This window comes from Primulina huaijiensis, chromosome 2 (genome assembly GCF_012295235.1).
Source record: "Primulina huaijiensis isolate GDHJ02 chromosome 2, ASM1229523v2, whole genome shotgun sequence".
NCBI classification, from domain to species: domain Eukaryota; kingdom Viridiplantae; phylum Streptophyta; class Magnoliopsida; order Lamiales; family Gesneriaceae; genus Primulina; species Primulina huaijiensis.
In genome coordinates this window covers 22,911,215-22,929,859 of record NC_133307.1, presented here as the reverse complement: position 1 = coordinate 22,929,859, position 18,645 = coordinate 22,911,215, and the positions used below count along the sequence as shown (strand labels likewise).

Here is an 18,645-nt window from a genome sequence, read left to right as displayed (position 1 = left end):
ACGCATTCTTCCAAATCCATTCCTGAACTGTAACATTTCAATTCAAACATAACCTGAAGGATATCTAAGTCGTAAGTATGTTTATGATGCAAATCTGGATTCAAGTACTTGATATTGCATTTTATGCACTCCTTACTCTCCCTTTTGTAGATATGGAATCGCATTTATATTTGTTAACCCTTCAATATTTATTGTTATTTAGACAAAAGAAGCATTAATGTGTATATTTCCTTTCATTCTTGATACATTTTGTATCAAGTAATTCTTATAATGTTTTCCCCCATTATTTTGGACGAAATTATATATTTGAAAGACAACTGTTTGAGAAGATATATCAAACAATATGTCCTAATCTGTATATTTATTGGATCTAAATAAATGTAGTGGCAAACAATGTGCTCACTATAGACATGAATCAACCAAACAATGTGCTCACTATAGACATGAATCAACCGTAACATAGAGTTAGATAAAAAGCACCAAAAACACATCCACCCCAAATGAACCCTCTATAAAATCCAAACACTCCCCACATCCAATCCACGCATCAAGAAACCACAGCACCTTTCAGCAATATCCCATTCCAATAAACCAACCAAAATGAAGACTTCAATCTCCAAAACTCTTCCTTTTTTGATGCTTGTAATGCTGATAACATGTCAAGTTCAAGAGAGCAAGGCACATCCTTGTGGTGGCACATTCTTTTCGGCTCTCATTCAGCTCATTCCTTGCAGGGGAGCAGTGAATCCATTCAGCCCCATTCCACCAAATGAGTCTTGCTGTGCTGCAGTCAAGGTACTTGGTCAGCCTTGCTTGTGCATACTTGTGAATGGTCCCCCGATTTCAGGAGTCGACCGTGAACTCGCCAAGCAGCTGCCTGAGAAGTGCATTGCAAACTTTGAACCATGTATAAACAATACTTTACTTTACTTTACTTTACATCCCCCAGCCCCCTCCCCCTCCCCCTCCCCCTCCCCCTCTCTGATTAATATAATACTGTGAGTAATTTGTGCTGATCTGAATGTCTTTTTGTGCAGGTGAAATCGCAAAATGAGAAGATTAGAGAGCGGGGAGAAGAAGTGCATGAATAAGTATGGCCTTGCTAAAAGTTCTCTGGCCACTTATTATTATATTAGTATCATCGTAGTAATATGACATTTGATGCTTATGTTTTCTAGTTTTTACTGTCTTTTTGGGTTATTCCAGTTTAATATATTGCAACTGCAACGAATCATAAATCGAATTTGAGATTTTTTACGTATTTGTCGATTTAACTAACGTTAAAGAAGCCTTAAAATGGATATCAACACAAAACTTAGTATAATTTGGTTCATGCCATTTCCTATTTAGGATTATGCATGAACTACGTTTTGAAAACTTATTTACGGATAAACTTTCAAAATTCGTCTGGTTTATTTATCGAAATTTCGACGTGGACGAAAGTTTTTAATTTTAAAAATCGACAAAAAACAAATAGTTACTGCACTTCGAAATGATATAAAATTATATACATGAGGCTCATACACACCCTTGTACGTTATGGATTTTTGGAGCAAGAATTTAGAAACATTTCTCATGAAAATTATATCAGAATCGTAAATTCTTTTTATATTTAATAACCTGTTCTGAAATTATTTCAATAAAGACAAAGTAAGCTTGATACATAATAAATTTTGATTGATAGAATATTTTAAAAACATATTCTTAATAATAAAAAACCTAATATATAACAAAAACAACCGAAGAGTGTGATATCCACACAGAAAAGACCACCTTTAACCTAAAAACATTTTTTTTTAAATTTTCGAATCTATGGTACAAAAGTAAGAAGCATGATGAAGTACAGAAAATCAAGAACGAACAATTATGGTCTTTAAAAGCCTTAGCACCTTGGAAAACAAATAGATGTTCAAGCCGAAGGTTTTGATTACAAGAAATTGTCTTGCTGGAAACTTCTTTTCAACTAAAAAATTTAATGGTTTATTCTTAAAAAAATCTTTAAACAAATATCAGAGACTAAACAGATAAATGAATCCTGATTCCTGAATCATCAACACAAGTAGATTAAAACTTTATTACCTTTCAATACCGTAATAAAACAAATCCACTCTCAAATATGTAAAAATATAAAGTTCATGAGGCAATATAAGAATTGGCGTTTGGTTTTATAAAACTGGACATGGCCATCATTCGTGTAGGAAAAACACACACAGCTCTGGTTGTTTAGAAGTCGATGTTTCACTTTGTAAACATCTTAATAATACTAACCGTGGATTATTCTGTAAATCCAACAGAATGGCATGAACTGAAAGACAAATTGAGCCTCTTTCAGAGAAAAAAAGGTATGGAAGCAATACAAATGGATTTGGGCACGCAGTGATGATAACCAAGCATCATCAGTTTCTCGTACTGCTCATATAATCACAACCGACTCAGAAAAGTCACTATTCATCGGTACCTATAACATAATAACAAAGCCACAACGTCGAAGATCATAAATGAAACTTAAATCGTCTTCTTGAAACAGTGCGAGCCATAATTTCTATTGAATTATATATACAACGATAAAAAATAGTATATTTCAATATTTTTATCGATGAAAACGAAAATTATAGAAGTATAAAATAAAAATATAAACATATTTTACATAAATTGCACCACATGCAACTTTCATCGATCAATTTATTCAAAAAACTAACTAATTTAGTCAGAACAAATACATATTTTTTTACTAAAGAAATAATACGAGTTATGATTCATACATACTTGCAACTTGGGCTTGTTGAATATTTTGACAAAAATGAACAAAATTTAAATTTTATGGGTCATGACTATCTATATGGACTATATAAGTATATTATGATTCATAAATACTTGCAATTTGAGCTTGTTGGGTGTTTTGAAGAAAAAAACAAAATTTAAATTTATAGGTCATGGTTATGTATATGAATTACGTATATTAAAAGAATTGGGCAAGAATCTGCCAGTAGCATTGGTCCGCCTCTTCTCTGAAAGCATGCCAGAACATTAAATACACACAAATCCAAATGAATCAAAATGAAACTTGATTTATATTATAGTGAAAATTACCGAAAACCACTCAGTAAAACTTCATATCTAAAAACTCACTACATCGAAATTTCATACCAAAAAGCTCATTTGGTCAAACATCTAAATGTTTTTCCTAAACCATACTTATAATATGCCTGAAAAATTTACTATTTTGACTAAAAAAATAAGACTGAAAAACCTATTGCATGTTCACACTTCAATAGAAAAAAAGATTTCCCCTGAAGGAGAAATCACTTTAACAATGTATGAAGAGACGTGGTCAATGGCTCTTACTTTCACTGTGATTGATGTATTCTTTGGATAGGATATGATATCTTGTTATTCTTAATTCATTTTAGCAAGCCATTGTAGTTTAATCCATGTGCTGATTTTTCTTTTTCACATCAGAAAATATTATATTTGGACCCGTTTATGACATTGTATTGTTCACCATGTAAATTAATCTGGGTATTTCCTGTTATCTTGAATAGATCAATGAAGTTCATGTCTTCCTCCTTGTTCGACCTTTTTTCCGGTCACCTTGTTCGACCTTTGTCATTCCATTTTGTTTCAGACAACCACATCACCTGTTGATCTGTAGTTGATCTACTTGCTTTCTTTCTTAAACTTGAAACAAAAGCTTACCTTTGAATCCCAGACAACCACATCACCAGGCTGGCTCTTAGATTTCTCTTATCCTAGACAGATACTTGGAAATACCGGATGTATTGCCAGAACTTGTGCCGCATCAGCTGTCAATTTGCCCTTAGTTGAGGTAAATGGTTGCAACCTTTTATGAATTTTGGAGTTGAGTCTGTGGAAATGAATGATCTAACAAATTAGATACATTTCTTTGTATTCTTTACTTAGACCTGCTGCCAAGCTTATTTCAGCCTCTTTTCCTGCAGCCACTGGGGTTTCAGGTTGATGATGCAAAGTCAAAGCATGCTGGACTTGATTACTGGCCGTATCCATCATTGCCCTAAACTGACTTCTTGAAATTTATCATCGGCGATCAAATTATGTATGATTTAGCTTAAAATCGCCACCATCAGGAACAATATCTCCAAATTCAAGTTTGTATCCTCAAGAATCAATATTTTTCAGTGTCATCTAGAAACCTTGAATTATCAAAGCAATACTTACTTATTTTTTAAAAAATTTACAGCTTGTATTTGACAAATATAATTCAATCAATTAACCATCCACATAAGATTTGTGGTAGTTAAAGTGCACTCTTCATGATCAGAGTTTCGGGAATACTTCAGGCAAGTGGTTTCTTATTTTCATTCTCAGTTATATGATTCGAGTTAATGTGTTATTTCTCTTATATGAGGACAACTTTGTCGTTGATTATGCAGGATGGAGAAAAGAGGCTGCTAGCTTTCACCAAGAGAGGAACAGATATTCTCTCAGCGAGTCTAATATGAAGTTAGCTTGCTTCTGAATTGTTCTGCTTGAGAAAAGATTGAACAAGTAGTTACTATGTCTTTCTGGTGTTCGGTAAAAAAAAATGGGGTGGGGATGGAATGAACATGGGTGAGTGCATCCCCAGTGGTCATCAGTTCTTGTAAGTGGTCGTTCTCTGGGGATTTCCCGATTTACAGAACATGATATTTTCAATTCCTTCACCTCCTCCTTGTTTAGCGGTTGCCAACTTCGTGCGAAGAAGAATATTTCTTCCATTCCCACGCCCTTGATCATTTTGAGAAACGACTGGTTTCTTTTGTATTTCTGTCTCCCCTCCAGCCCAAACATCATCGACCTGGTCGAACTCTTTCACGATATTTAGCCCCTCTCCGCCTCTTTTCTAAATTAATCCACACTCGTACTTCTATCCACCTAACTTTTTTGCCATTACATTATTGTCCTCTGGGTTTATATGGAATTATTACAAATCTAACAACCACCTTGACAATTATCATTTGTCCCCTCTCATAAATCAATCGGTCATTTGTGTCCTACGAACTACGAAGTACTTCTTGTCGACCTTTTTACTCAAATACAATAATGAGTTGCTTAATTGCCTGAAGTGGTGCATGGTAGGCCATGTTTTGAGAGTAGACTGTGTTAACCTCTGGATTGAATTATATATGCCTTTTTACTGCTTATATATTATTTTTTTAATAAAAGGGATTGTAACAGTGTACTTATTCAAGAAAATCTACATATTTTGAGCTAATAATTGGCTATCTCTAAAGTCTTCAACGATTTTCGAGTAAAAATCCTTCTGTATGCAAGGGTGATTGGCTTGTATTCTGCCCGGAAACAAGCGGGGTTGCCTCCAGAAGCTCTGCTTGATTGCAAAAGTAAATCGCTCGGTGGAGGTACCATTCGAATTCCGATGGTAGAAACCTACGTTAGATGTCGGAATTTGTCACTTAGTGTTGGCAATGCGTGAAGGCAGCTAAATTATGAGCAACTGCAGATGCGTAGAGACACCATTTCCAACTGAAGATATTTTTGCTTATGTTGCAGAGTATCAAATATTTTGACTGCTATTTGTTGAAGAACATCATTTTTTAACTATTCAAATTGCCATTGGCTTATCTCTGTAACATTTGATAAGAGGCACGTGATTCAGTTCTTTGGAATGTTCTTGATTGTTGGGATGCAACCAAAGTCCCACATCGGAAGATCTAAAGAAAGATCATAGGTTAATAAAGATGGAATGATATCTCCATTGGTATGAGGCCTTTTGGGTGGTTCCAAAAGCAAAATCATGAGGGTTAAAAACCCAAAGTGGACAATATCATACCAGTGTGGAGATATCCGGATTCCATTGGTCCTAACAAATGGTATCAGAGCCAGGTTTAGATCGAGCCGTGTGGGTAGAATCCTCGATACCTAAACGAAGGAAGTGAAGGCTCCCGGTAAAAATCCTTGATTAAACTCTCGAGGTGGGTTATGCTCCCAGTATTCATGTAAGGCGTGCGCTCCAACGCGGTGAAGTGGAGTAACCTCGATTGGAGGACGAATAAGGCTTGAGGGGAGGCTCGGACCATGAGAATAATAGTGGAACTTCGTTTGAGGGGAGGATTGTTGGGATGCAACCAAAGTCCCACATCGAAAGATCTAAAGAAAGATCATAGGTTAATAAAGATGGAATGATATCTCCATTGGTATGAGGCCTTTTGGGTGGTTCCAAAAGCAAAACCATGAGGGTTAAAAACCCAAAGTGGACAATATCATACCAGTGTGGAGATATCCGGATTCCATTGGTCCTAACAAATGNTAAACTCTATTGCAGTAGATGGGCTCCTATTGATCAAGTGTACAGCTGTGGATACAGCTTCTGCCCAAAAGCTTAATGGCAGGGATGCATTTGATAACATGCATCTCACTTTTTCCATAATGGTTCGGTTCATCCTTTCTGCCAAGCCATTTTGTTGTGGGGTTCCTCTTACAGTGAGATGCCTCTGGATTCCATTTTGTTTGCAGAATTGCTTAAATTCTTCTGAACAAAACTCCAAGCCATTATCAGTCCGAAGTGTCTTAACTTTGTTTCCAGTTTGGGTTTCAACTAAAACCTTCCAGTCTTTGAAATGCACAAATGTATCACTTTTGTGCTTTAGTATATAAACCCAAACTCTTCTTGAGTAATCATCTATGAGTGATAAAAAATATCTAGCACCACTTTGTGAGGGCACTTTTGCAGCTCCCCACAAATCACTGTGAACATATTCAAGTATACTCTTGGTTTTGTGAATTCCAGTGGCGAATCTGAGTCTCTTTGCTTTGCCATATATGCAGTGTTCACAAAACTCAAATTCTGATATTTGATTACTTTCGAGAAGACCCTGTTTACTCAATTCCTTGAGGCCTACTTCACTGATATGACCAAGTCTCATGTGCCAAATCTGACCCTTAGTGAGGTTGGCTTCTGTTGCAACACTTGCTTCTTCAGTGACCACTTTGGCTTGCAGCAAGTATAGCCCATTCTCGAGTCTTCCTTTCATTATTATCAATGAACCTTTCAAGACTTTAAGGGCTCCACCTTCAATTTTACAGCAAAAGCCATGGGAATCCAACATTCCCAAAGACACTAGATTTCTTTTCAGTTCTGGTACATGTCTCACATCTGTTAGAACCCTATCTGTCCCATCTGTGAGCTTGAGTTTTATGGATCCGATGCCAGTTACTTTACAAGACTCATTGTTACCGAGCAGTACCTGTCCTCCATCACAAGATTTGTACGTGGTGAACCAATTCTTGTGAGGACACATGTGAAAGGAACAGCCTGAATCCAGTACCCATTCTTGATTAATCCTTTCAGCTGAGACACAGAGAACTTCAGCACTTTCGTACCCCTCAGAGGCTACTTCAGCATCTCCGCGATCACATTTCTTGTCCAGATTATATTGCTTTCGATCTGGGCAATCCCTTTTAAGATGACCTTCTCTCTTGCACACGAAACACTTCCTTTTATCCTTAGATTTCGATCTTGAAGTGTTCTTTAATCTGGAATCCCTCTTCTTAGTTCTTCCTCTAACATTGAGTCCCTCACTTCTTGACTCGTCTACTTCCTCGGATCTTTTCTTTAATTCCTTGGAGAAAAGGGCAGCCTGTACTTCTTCAAGCGTAATCGAATCCCTTCCATACATCAATGTGTCTGATATATTATCAAACTCGCTGGACAGTGATCGGAGGAGGAGGAGTGCCTGATCTTCATCTTCAATTTTGATTTCAATATTTTCAAGATCCAAGATGATCTTATTGAAATCATCAAGATGATCTTCCAAAGATCTTCCTCCCGTCATCTTGAATGTATACAATTTCTGCTTTAGATACAACCTGTTGGCCAATGACTTTGTCATGTACAAGTGCTCAAGCTTCTGCCAAATTTCGGCTGCCGTCTTCTGCTTAGAGACTTCCCGTAGCACTTTGTCTCCTAAAGAAAGAATCAGAGCGCTATGGGCTTTATCAAGAATGCTTTTCTTGTTTTCAGCCGATAGCGTGGATGAAAATTTATTTTCTCCTTCCAGCGCTTCCTCGAGACCTTGTTGAACCAGTAGGGCTCGCATCTTGAGGCGCCATAGACCGAAGTCATTCTTTCCCGTGAATTTCTCAATGTCGTACTTCGCAGACCCCATTCCAAAAAGAAGAACACGCCGTGACTAACCTGGCGCTCTGATACCAATTGTTGTTGTTTGGAGTTCAGGCGTGATTCACTGATGATCACCAAAAATGGAATTGTTTCCTTCTTTGTGTGTGCTACGTAAAAGAGTAGGAAGAAGAAGTATATAAGAGAAGAGAATTCTTATTTCATTTATTGAAAAGTCAAGAATACAGTGATCAATCATTCTACTATTATTGAATGGGAAGACTTTTATACACCTAAAGTAATGTATCATAACTGCTTCCTATTTGCAAGATGAAATCTCAGCCACTGATCTAACATTGATTTATCATGATTTGATGGAAAATTCCCCAAAGTTTCGTACGTGGAAGTGAGATGGAAATGTGTGTTTTGAGAAAAATAAGTGGAAATTATTTGTCTTAATCTCAGAAAATAATCACCAAGATTCAACTTCTAAATCAACACACCGCATGGTTTAGTAACTTAGGGATGTTAGTAATTGGAACATGGATTGATCTGATTCATTCACCTTACAAAAGGAGTCTTTGGTAATATACATTACTATTCAGTTTGATATATGTTGTGTGAGGCCCGGAGCCGAAGAGGACGGGGTGATCGTCGGTGCCACGAGGTTGCACGGACAATGAGCGGCTCCTGATAGGTTTTTAGGCGGAGGAAACATGAATGAACCGATCTTACACCGGAAGGAGAGGGATTCCGAAACTGTTCAGGTATGAGACTGTGTAGTTGAGGAGGTCTTAAAAGATTTGATATGTACTAATCATATCAATAAGATGCATCTTCTTTTCGGTAGCTCATCACATAAAAACTTCAAAGTTAAGCGTGAAGTTTCCTAGAGTACGTGTGAGTGGGGACATAAACATGCTGGAAAGACTCGTCTTGGTACAGTGATGATAGTCGTCGAATCTGAGACATGAAGAGACAAATTTTAAAAATAAATGTTTTGTGAACATTTAATTTATTTTTTTAAGGAAAAAAGGGTGAGTGCCGATCATCCAATCCATTCATGATCAAATCGATTTAATTTGGTATCTGAAGTCTCGTTGTCTCACATGTACTAATGCTTTTCGAAAAAATGCATCTTTTTATGTGCAATCACAGTCACATGCCACACTTGACAAATACCTAAAAGCCAATTAAGCCATCTTTTATTATGATATAGACAAGAACATGAATTCTCAGTTTCCATTTATTGAATCTACAAAAATCCCACATTACAACTCAAAATGTTGGATGCATTATTACATTGTATTCGTTTGATTCCATGTCAACATAAAGTGGTTAATAATGTATCAAATACAGAAAATATGGCAGCAGTGAGCTAGCTTCTAGTCACATGCTTTGTTATATCCTATTCATTTCAAACCATCCACCCCATTCATTAGCCCATGTTTTTTTAATTCATTAATAAATATATATTATATTTTACCACACAAAAAAATCGATACAAAAATTTAATTCGTCAAAATATCATAATATTTTGAATACAAAATCTCACAATATAATTAATGTAAATATCGATGTACGAAATATTGAATATAACTTAATATTATATTTGTATATATATAACTTTGTATTTCTTTAATGGATAATAACTCCATATTTAAATTAAATTGCTCCCATGTTTAGAATATTTGTTTAAATGTGCGATTGTTACACGTATGATGATTGTCTATGTTTGACGCCATTCAAGTGTGTACTTAAGGATATTCTTCGTTTAACGTAATAACAAGATTTTTTTTTTTAAAAAAATTTAAAATTTATATTTTCTAAAAAATTATAGGTCTTTTTCGTAATTTAACCTTTTCGCTAGGGGCATGCTTGTCCCCGCGGCCACTTTATATAACGTTGCAGTACTTGCGAATCCATATCTCCAATACTTCACAAATTCACCATAATCACACGTACGTTCACTTGCAGAGGAATGAAGCTGCCCAGAGAGTTCTTGGTCAGCACATTGGCGGTCCTGATGTCCGTCAGTGCCGCCGTGAACGGCTGCTCGCCTTCGGATCGGGCAGCATTGCTTCAATTCAAGTCGCAACTCACCGAGCCTTACATTGGCGTTTTCAACACATGGTCCGGCGCTGACTGCTGCACCGAATGGTACGGCGTCAGCTGCGACCAGGACACCAAAAGGGTTGCGGACATTATCCTTCGTGGAGAGTCTGAGGACCAGGTTATCCAGAAGAGCGGTCGCTCTGGATACATGACGGGTTCAATCTCCTCCTCCCTCTGCCAGCTCGATAGCCTCACCACCTTAGTCCTCGCTGATTGGAAGGAAATCTCCGGCGAGATTCCAACCTGCATCACTTCTCTTCCGCACCTCCGGATCCTCGACCTTATCGGGAACAAAATATCCGGCCATATTCCGGCGGATATTGGCCGGCTGAACCGACTTAGAGTGTTGAATTTGGCTGACAACCAAATCTCCGGTTCGATCCCGGCTTCCATCGTGAACCTTAACAGCTTGATGCATCTTGACCTCAGCAACAATCAAATCTCCGGCGTGATCCCACAAGATATTGGAAAATTGGCAATGATGAGCCGGGCTTTACTCAGTCGGAACAAGCTTACCGGTTTAGTCCCCAGTTCTTTAGCCAATATTCACCGGCTGGCAGATTTGGATTTGTCATCAAATGGGCTAACCGGTTCTATCCCGGCTCAACTCGGTTCAATGAGGGTTCTATCAACCTTAAATCTAGACAACAATCGACTCTCCGGCCAAATACCAACGAGCCTACTTAGCAGCTCAGGCCTAAACATTTTGTATCTGAGTCGGAATTCGTTAGAGGGGAACTTGCCCGATGTCTTCGGCCCGAAAACTTACTTCACGGCCCTGGATTTATCATTCAACAATTTGAAAGGCTCAATTCCAGGATCACTATCTTCGGCTAGGTACATAGGTCACTTGGATTTGAGCCATAACCACCTCTGCGGTCCGATTCCGACAGGGTCGCCGTTCGATCGTCTTGAGGCCTCCTCCTTCGCCAACAACGATTGTTTATGCGGTTCACCCTTGCGCACTTGTTAAATTTGTGATTTGTAATTCAAGAAAACATTTGATTTTAAATGTGTAATTATGTGGTTGTAACGATACAATATCATGAGTTGTGTTTTTATCTAAAAATGTGATTTTGATTACTCTTAAGTAAAGGAATTGTAAAAGCTTTCACATAAAAACGTGTCATTTCTTTGAGGAGAGATCATACAAATTGAAGTACACATTTTTACGTCCTGTTTTTTTGCATGGATATCCATTGTTTCTTCATTAAGATAATGTGTGCAACTGACGAGTGCATGAATAATCTTAATATAAGAAATCAACAATGATGGCTCAAACTTCAAATAACATGCAATAAATCAGAGAAATTACACATTTAGTTGAATCAACTTTACTTACAATTTTAGTGAGTCTATCCAATGTACTGGTTGAGATATGTGCATTCAGGCATCGAAAGTGGAAGAACAGTAGTCTCGTATACAGAAAAAAAGGGTACCGTTGACGCAGACAATTTTATGCGCAATCGAATTATGTTATCATTACACAATGGGAGCTTGTTTTCTTGAAAAAATGGCTAAATTTCAGTAGCTTCTAGTCAAACGAAATCATCAAAAGATCATTACCGTTTTGTTTACACGCATTTGATGCCACGATTCAATATTAAAAGGAAAAAAAAAACACTTTTTTTAAAAAAAATCTCGATACAACTGCGATAGCCGGAAAGAACAACATCATGTACGACTTAGATTCAGCGTTTGTAGAGTGTCAATTAATCAAGATATTTGAGACTTGGTTGTAGCAAATCAAGAAATGGTGACGAGTGTTGATTAAACAAAGGTTGGAAACATATGCATCAAATTATGGCAGAATTTAATAAAGGAGAAGACAGGGGTCAGAACATATGCATGTTCTATCCTCTGTTCTCCCATGTGACTTGCTTTTGAGATGAGCATGAATCTTGGGTCCTACCTCACCAAATTCCCACTAACACCTGAAATTACATTTACTACAATGCTCAAGCTTGTCAGAATCACTTCAGTTTGAAGTCAAACTTAGCCTTTATTATTTTGAGCTGTCTTTAGCCTGATCAAGATACATTTACCATGGATTCTTCATTTTCGTCAATCTGGAGGAACCTTCATTTTTTAAACCTTTTACTGGGGAAAGTTTCAAATCCCGTACTAGCAAGATTATGCATTTTTAAGAATGACTTTATAATGTTCTAGTCTTACCATTAATCACACGCATTTATCGTTTTAGGTTTCTCGTTATATATCTGGCATATAATGAACTAATTATTTGACCAACAAATCAAGGGCGAGTCCGTGTAATTTCAAGATTGTCATTTTTTTAAAATAAATGATTCTATTTAGAATCGCAGCAATACTCGTCTTCGTCTAAACATTACATATTTGTTTTTAAAATATTAGTATAAAATTAAAATTTCCGTCAATCCTAAAATACATATGAAAAAAAAATTCAAAAACTTTTTTAAGAGATAGCATGAAAGAATCCATAATATATTTTTTAAAAAATTTGCAAATACTTCATAACTCTCGTAAATCAAAAGTCCAAAGTCCAATCCAATATTATAGTGGCCCTAAGACCTTTCGATAATATCGAACGTAAACAAACATTTGAAGCCAAACAAAAAAGCATGTTAACATCGGTAACAAAATGACGTTTGCCATTAAAAGACGGCCGTATCTTAACACGATAAACCTTTGAAGAAGAACATCAAAATTTCAGTAAATGCTAAAAATGGAAAAGTTCATTCATCTGCAATGACAACGGTGCCCAAACCCTTCAACCCTCCTTCAGGAATTTCAGCAACAGTCACCAAAGAGTAAAGCTCCTCTTTAGCATCTTCATCGTCATTTCTTTTCCGGGAAATGCGGACACGGATTCTCCTAGGCACACTACGTATTCCACGACTCCATATCTGTTTGTTCAACTTCACATCGACTCTAACATCAGTGGTTCCCATGGCCTTCTGGGCAAACTTTCGTATTTCTTTTATAGCAGTAGGAGCCTTCTTTTTGAAGGTGCTGCACTCAGATTGCATACCCAGGTTTTACAAAGGCAACACAGTATAATCAGATACTCATATTCACAGCAACTCAAGGTAAAATGAGAGAGATAAGCAGTGTTAATGTTTCTCCACCCACACTAATGTGACGATGACACAAGACATAGCAAGATAGAGCACAAAAAATAAAATTTGCTCGTTCACCAGATATCAACATGATAAATAATAAAAATAATATCAATTTGGGATCTAACACATAAAATACCGTAAACTACACATCATACTGGAATATGTCTAGATAGTAGAATTTTTTTGTCGTAGCCATCAAGGAATATGGACCTAGATAGTGGAAATAATTTGATGCAGCGTTGGACACACTTTGGGCAGGGACACCACTCAGTTATCTGTCTAGCTAGATGATCAACTAGAGTAACTGCACAATATCACCAGGACTACAGCAGGGGAAGAAAAATAGACAAAGTATTCAACTTTGTTGTTCTAATATCATTAATTCTTCATAAATGCTGTTCACATATCATCAAGTGCTACCGTTTCCGTTCCTGGTATTTATATAGCTCATTCTCAGTAATGTTCATGGAAACAGTGACCCATGCAGGAAAGTCAACTATATCGAAATGCTACTAAAACATTAAAATAATTTAGCATAAATCGGACTAAGTTTAAGATTAATAACCACATAAACTCTACCCATTCACCTTTATCCAATCTACTCAATAAAGGCCTCAGTTCGAAGAAGAAACTAAAATACAGAGCAAAGGAATAACACCAATCAAGGGGAAACAGTACAGAAAACATCAACCATCGCCCAAAAACACCTGAATTAAACCATAGTAAAAAAACGAAACGACAAATATACGGAACACTGACTTTCATTAAACGAAAGAGCAAAGGTGAAATGTTGTCAAACATCAAACTTTGCCTCATACCTTCAACAAGCAACAATAAATAAACTTTAATTCTGACAGATCTAAATCTCTAATCTTAATTTTCAAAACACAGTCATAGAGAGAGTAATCGTACCATCCATGGAGGCGTTTGTGCAGATTAATGGTGTACTCTCTTTCAACGACCTCCTCTTTTCTGGCCTTACCGCCCTTCTCCACCATTGTTGCTGCCGATCCAGCTAACAAATGCACCGCCTTCTTCTTCCCTGGAGCAAGAGACAGGCCCTACGTCATTTCGACTGAGGTTTATATAGGTCTAGCCTCTAGCCTTTTACTTTTGCATGCTGGCTTATTATTTTAAGGCCCAAAAGGCTTTCTAAATTCCGAGGCCCAATTTAAATACATATTTGGAAACTAAATTCGAGCTATAATTTACGGATATTAATGAAAAGAAAGATAGAATAATTTAATTTAGAGTGAATTATATGATACTTTATTGATAAATAACTGGATCTAAAAATTTATAATTGTAGAATTTTATTATTATAATATTTTAATGAGTTAACGAAATGTTTTTATTTTTTCTAAAAATCAAGATTGTATGCTATTGCCCTAACCATAACTTTTAAATACATAAAAACTATAAATAAAACAATAAACGAGAAATCGAGGTAAATATTTTTTAAAAAAGAATTTGATTCTCGTTTTTTCTAATGTTTATAAGTTTATTACTGAAAATGAATAAATAAAGAACAATCGCTCAATTTGCTTGGATTTGAGATTTTATTCAATTTTCTACTAATTTATACGAGTGTAACTTTAAGTAATCGACAAAGATATCAAAGTTTGTTTCGATTTTTCTTATTCTTGAAATTCGATAAACTGATATGACGTGTGTGCGCGCGTGCTAATTGTTATTATGCTTCGTGAATCAAAACTGCTCAATGCAATTTATTCTCCCATCGATTAATTTGAAAAGCTTGGATTTTTTTTTTTTAAAAAAAATTCACCAACCGAAATTATCGGATTTCGTTTCAAAGGTGAAAATGAGTAGGTTTGGTTGGTCGAAAAAAATTTATTGTTCGATCTTGATAATTTCTTTTTGATCATTTCGATTTTAACCAATTAAAAAAAAAAAAAATCAACAACCGAAATTATCGATTTCGTTTCAAAGGTGAAAATGAGTAGGTTTGGTTGGTCGAAAAAAATTTATTGTTCGATCTTGATAATTTCTTTTTGATCATTTCGATTTTAACCAATTATTCACCTCAACATTTTATCTCATAATTTCATTTCACAAATCAATTTAAAAAAAAATTCTCCAACAATAACAAATATCCCACCAACTAAAAAACTCATTATTTGTTTACTGCATTTATTTGAATTTGATATTATGTAATCTAAAATATCGAATGTAATAATTTTTTGAAGTTGATATTTTGAAATAATTAGAATGGTGAATACTGAATACTGAACATTTTTAAGTGGAAAGGTACAATTTTTTTAAAAATCTTATGATACATACAAATAGGGGTGAATTAATAAATATAAGTTTTAACAGGGTTAGGGACGTATTTGCAATGAAATAATATTTATGGGTTTACTGTAATTACAACAAATTTAAGGGATCTGCTTACGTAAATAAAATATCATTATTTTCGGAGATTAGGGCACAAATCTGTCCATTTTCCAATTTCACTCCATATCGGAAATCGCAAGCTTACATTTTCCTCCGGTAAATCTATTCAGAACATTTTGCTTCAATTTTATCCTGTTAACTCAATTTTCCGATGGTCGCAGGCTTATCATCGTGTCGACACAGGCTGTAGCACATTTCGTTGCTCTCAGTTAGTCGATTTGCTGAACATGGTACACTCTTCGTCTTAATCCTCGTTTTAATATTGTTGGTCTGTTTTGATATATAGTATCTGCACATGCGATCGCAGGTTTAGTTCCTTGATTTAAAGTGGTTCTAGAAAATATGTGTTATGTATATTGTTGTATCTCTTTATTTCAGTCTGGCAGAAAAGAAACAGTTTTGGATTTAGCCAAATTTGTGGACAAAGGTGTTCAAGTCAAGCTCACTGGTGGAAGACAAGGTCAGTTGTTTGTCCCTTTTTTTGCTTATATCAGATATTCGGAAAGTTTTCGGTTCTTGATAAGTGGCTTAATGTCTTAATTCTGTAGCTACATCTTCCGCCTTTAAACATTATTCTCGAGTGTGATCTACCTACAACCGTTTCTTTCCTTTCTTGATGTGATCTTGCCATGACACCTTCCGGAATCTTTAATTGAAATTATCGACATTATTATGTCCATATCTTTTGAAACAATTTGAGGGGAAAAAACATTTGAGTCAAACGCATCACACTAAGTCGGTGATTAGGTATATATTTCAAAAACCCCGTGTATGCTGTGATAATTGTTCTAGCTAGAGGTGTATAAAACAGTTCGATAAATTAAATCATTCAACTATCTACACTTATTGACCATCTTTCTACGTTCTTTTTCGACTCCTTTCTAGGATTAATATTCAGCACGTCTTTATCCGTTGAAATCACAAGTACTCTACCAGGATCCTTCTCCAATTAGTTTGGCCACCATATGCTATTTATCATGCATGGCTTTTGGGTTCTACAGGCAGTGCACTCTTCAATTTTGTTATCATTTTCTCGCCGTGAGGACAATAGAATTGTCTTTTATTTTTGCAAGCTATTTTTTCTTCTGAGAAAACATTATGTATTTTGTTTTAAAGAAATTCACATTCATGTGCCTGCATTCATGGAATCTGAGACCAATGTTTCTGAAAACCAACTGCTCCATGAACCATGATTTAGTGTTATATGTGGTTATTATTATTAATTTTATTATCTATATGCACGAACTATAACTTTCCCTGCAGTAACGGGAACTCTCAAAGGGTATGACCAATTGCTGAATCTTGTCCTGGACGAAGCAGTAGAATTTCTGAGAGGTGATTTTCTGCGCTTGTTGTTGGCATATGTGGATTGTGTTCCCTCTATTTTCAATTATGCGTGTTTCTGCATTGGCTTTCCACTAGATGAATGGTTCAAATCTCCTAGGACCTCTTGGTCACATTACTATACAAGAACTACCACTCTTATAGGTTGAAAGTCTTGCATATGATGAGAATATCTTGAAGGGAAGAAATTATCTGGATATTATATTGTTTTTTGCCATCTATTGTCATATTGATGCATATACCGTCTTTTAAGTCAAGAGACGTGAAAGCAGCCATGCCTTAATTTTGGTGAACCCTAAGGATGATGCTATGTTTTCCGATCTTGCTTATCATAAACCAATAAAACACATCTATGACTTCCTATCTCCATTGCTTTCAGTGCCGTTTGCTTTGTGAATAACATGAAATGTAATAGATTGCTTGTATATCTTCTTAAGTCAGAAATGATTGCTACTTATTGATTCGTAGATGAATAGCATCACCACTAAATATCAATCCTGGACTGCAGATCCTGATGATCCATTGAAGACCACTGATCAAACCAGGCGCCTTGGTTTGATAGTATGTTCTTGCATCTTATACACATTATTTTTACTCTACATACGAACTGAGGTTTCCGATCCACATGTGATCTTATTCACTTCTTTTGATCAACCATTGCAAGCTGTGATATTTGATAGGATGAAGTGCATGTGTATAAAGAAATGTGACGACCTTCCGAAGTTCCTAACATCATATTGTGCCACAATTAGCTTTTGGTCCATGCTCATTGCCACTTCTAGTTTTGGATTTTTTAGTTGCAGTTCAAAACTTTGGGTGTCCTCTACCTACCTTGTTCCGTAAATTTACAGCACAATAGTGGACTGCATGATGTGTCGGAAGAGCTTTTATTTGATATTGTGACGAGGATAAAAATTAAGCTGCACACTTTTCTTACTCTTGCAATGTGCGATTGGTGAACTGCAGGTGTGTCGAGGTACTGCTGTGATGCTTGTTTCACCCACAGATGGAACAGATGAAATCGCCAATCCATTTGTTCAGCCAGACGGCACATAGACATTTTCTTTTTGTACTCGGCTCCTCCTCCTCTCGGAAGTTAAAGTCTTGTATGCATTGCTTTCAGCTATCTTTTTCCTTCAAAAGTTGCAGGAATATGTAGAACTGCTATTATAGAGAAGCTTAAGATGCTGTAATTTGCATGAATGTTCTCCAGATTTATTAATATCTAGACCTATTCAGAGTTAGGGGCCTTGCTTTCATCGAGTTACTCATCCAGTTATGGTTTTGGGGCAGATCTATTCTGAATGTGTGAAACACACTCCATATAGCATAATATAGGAATTCTCTGTTGGATTCAAAAGAAAAATGAAGGGATGTTTGTTTTGGAACTAGTAAAAGAAAAAATGAAACTGAAGTGTGATTAATAATTTTAATATGGCCTGCTACACATCCAAATAATAGAAAAAACAATTAATAAATCATAAACTTTAATAAATATAAATAATTAATGATAAATCTGTAAATCGCGAAAAATAATATTTTGAAGCCAAAGTATATTTCTGATAAACGGTATAT

General features: G+C 36.0%; 4 protein-coding genes and 1 long non-coding RNA gene across 6 annotated transcripts; 4 read left to right on the top strand and 1 right to left on the bottom strand.

The window, feature by feature from the left end:
* The first annotated feature begins 408 nt into the window (after positions 1–408).
* On the top strand, positions 409–1,358 carry LOC140960142 (non-specific lipid-transfer protein 3). Its single transcript, XM_073418293.1, has 2 exons — positions 409–907; positions 1,038–1,358. Exons 1-2 carry the CDS (start codon positions 601–603, stop codon positions 1,052–1,054), a joined length of 324 nt encoding a protein of 107 aa, XP_073274394.1. The 5' UTR covers positions 409–600; the 3' UTR covers positions 1,055–1,358.
* Positions 1,359–3,658: 2,300 nt separating this feature from the next.
* On the top strand, positions 3,659–4,649 carry LOC140970629 (uncharacterized). Of its 2 annotated transcripts, none has more exons than XR_012174163.1 (3): positions 3,659–3,826; positions 3,922–4,319; positions 4,413–4,649. It is a non-coding gene; the product is annotated as an uncharacterized lncRNA (long non-coding RNA). The 2 variants fall into 2 exon arrangements; XR_012174162.1 differs by having other exon boundaries at positions 3,661–3,826; positions 3,922–4,326; positions 4,420–4,551.
* A 5,367-nt stretch (positions 4,650–10,016) lies between these two features.
* LOC140970628 (uncharacterized) lies at positions 10,017–11,387 on the top strand. The gene has a single exon (XM_073432444.1). It carries the CDS (start codon positions 10,077–10,079, stop codon positions 11,181–11,183), a length of 1,107 nt encoding a protein of 368 aa, XP_073288545.1. The 5' UTR covers positions 10,017–10,076; the 3' UTR covers positions 11,184–11,387.
* Positions 11,388–12,823: 1,436 nt separating this feature from the next.
* Positions 12,824–14,393, bottom strand: LOC140970627 (large ribosomal subunit protein eL31-like). Its single transcript, XM_073432443.1, has 2 exons — positions 14,224–14,393; positions 12,824–13,201 (listed from the first exon to the last, which is right to left on the bottom strand). The coding sequence occupies exons 1-2, from the start codon at positions 14,307–14,309 to the stop codon at positions 12,925–12,927; spliced, it is 363 nt and encodes a 120-aa protein (XP_073288544.1). The 5' UTR covers positions 14,310–14,393; the 3' UTR covers positions 12,824–12,924.
* Positions 14,394–15,730: 1,337 nt separating this feature from the next.
* LOC140970626 (sm-like protein LSM7) lies at positions 15,731–18,329 on the top strand. Its single transcript, XM_073432442.1, has 6 exons — positions 15,731–15,822; positions 15,888–15,956; positions 16,105–16,186; positions 16,990–17,061; positions 17,579–17,631; positions 18,037–18,329. The coding sequence occupies exons 2-6, from the start codon at positions 15,954–15,956 to the stop codon at positions 18,124–18,126; spliced, it is 300 nt and encodes a 99-aa protein (XP_073288543.1). The 5' UTR covers positions 15,731–15,822; positions 15,888–15,953; the 3' UTR covers positions 18,127–18,329.
* Positions 18,330–18,645: the final 316 nt, after the last annotated feature.

What these genes read in the sequence shown, in the direction of transcription:
- LOC140970627 (XM_073432443.1), bottom strand. Translation starts at nt 14,309, where the DNA reads ATGGTGGAGAAGGGCGGTAAGGCCAGAAAAGAGGAGGTCGTTGAAAGA. An exon ending in CACAAACGCCTCCATGGATG is followed by an intron (nt 13,202 to 14,223) that starts GTACGATTACTC and finishes ATCTGAGTGCAG; the next exon opens with CACCTTCAAAAAGAAGGCTC.
- LOC140970628 (XM_073432444.1), top strand. Translation starts at nt 10,077, where the DNA reads ATGAAGCTGCCCAGAGAGTTCTTGGTCAGCACATTGGCGGTCCTGATG.
- LOC140970626 (XM_073432442.1), top strand. An exon ending in GCTCACTGGTGGAAGACAAG is followed by an intron (nt 16,187 to 16,989) that starts GTCAGTTGTTTG and finishes CTTTCCCTGCAG; the next exon opens with TAACGGGAACTCTCAAAGGG. An exon ending in CCAGGCGCCTTGGTTTGATA is followed by an intron (nt 17,632 to 18,036) that starts GTATGTTCTTGC and finishes GGTGAACTGCAG; the next exon opens with GTGTGTCGAGGTACTGCTGT.
- LOC140960142 (XM_073418293.1), top strand. Translation starts at nt 601, where the DNA reads ATGAAGACTTCAATCTCCAAAACTCTTCCTTTTTTGATGCTTGTAATG.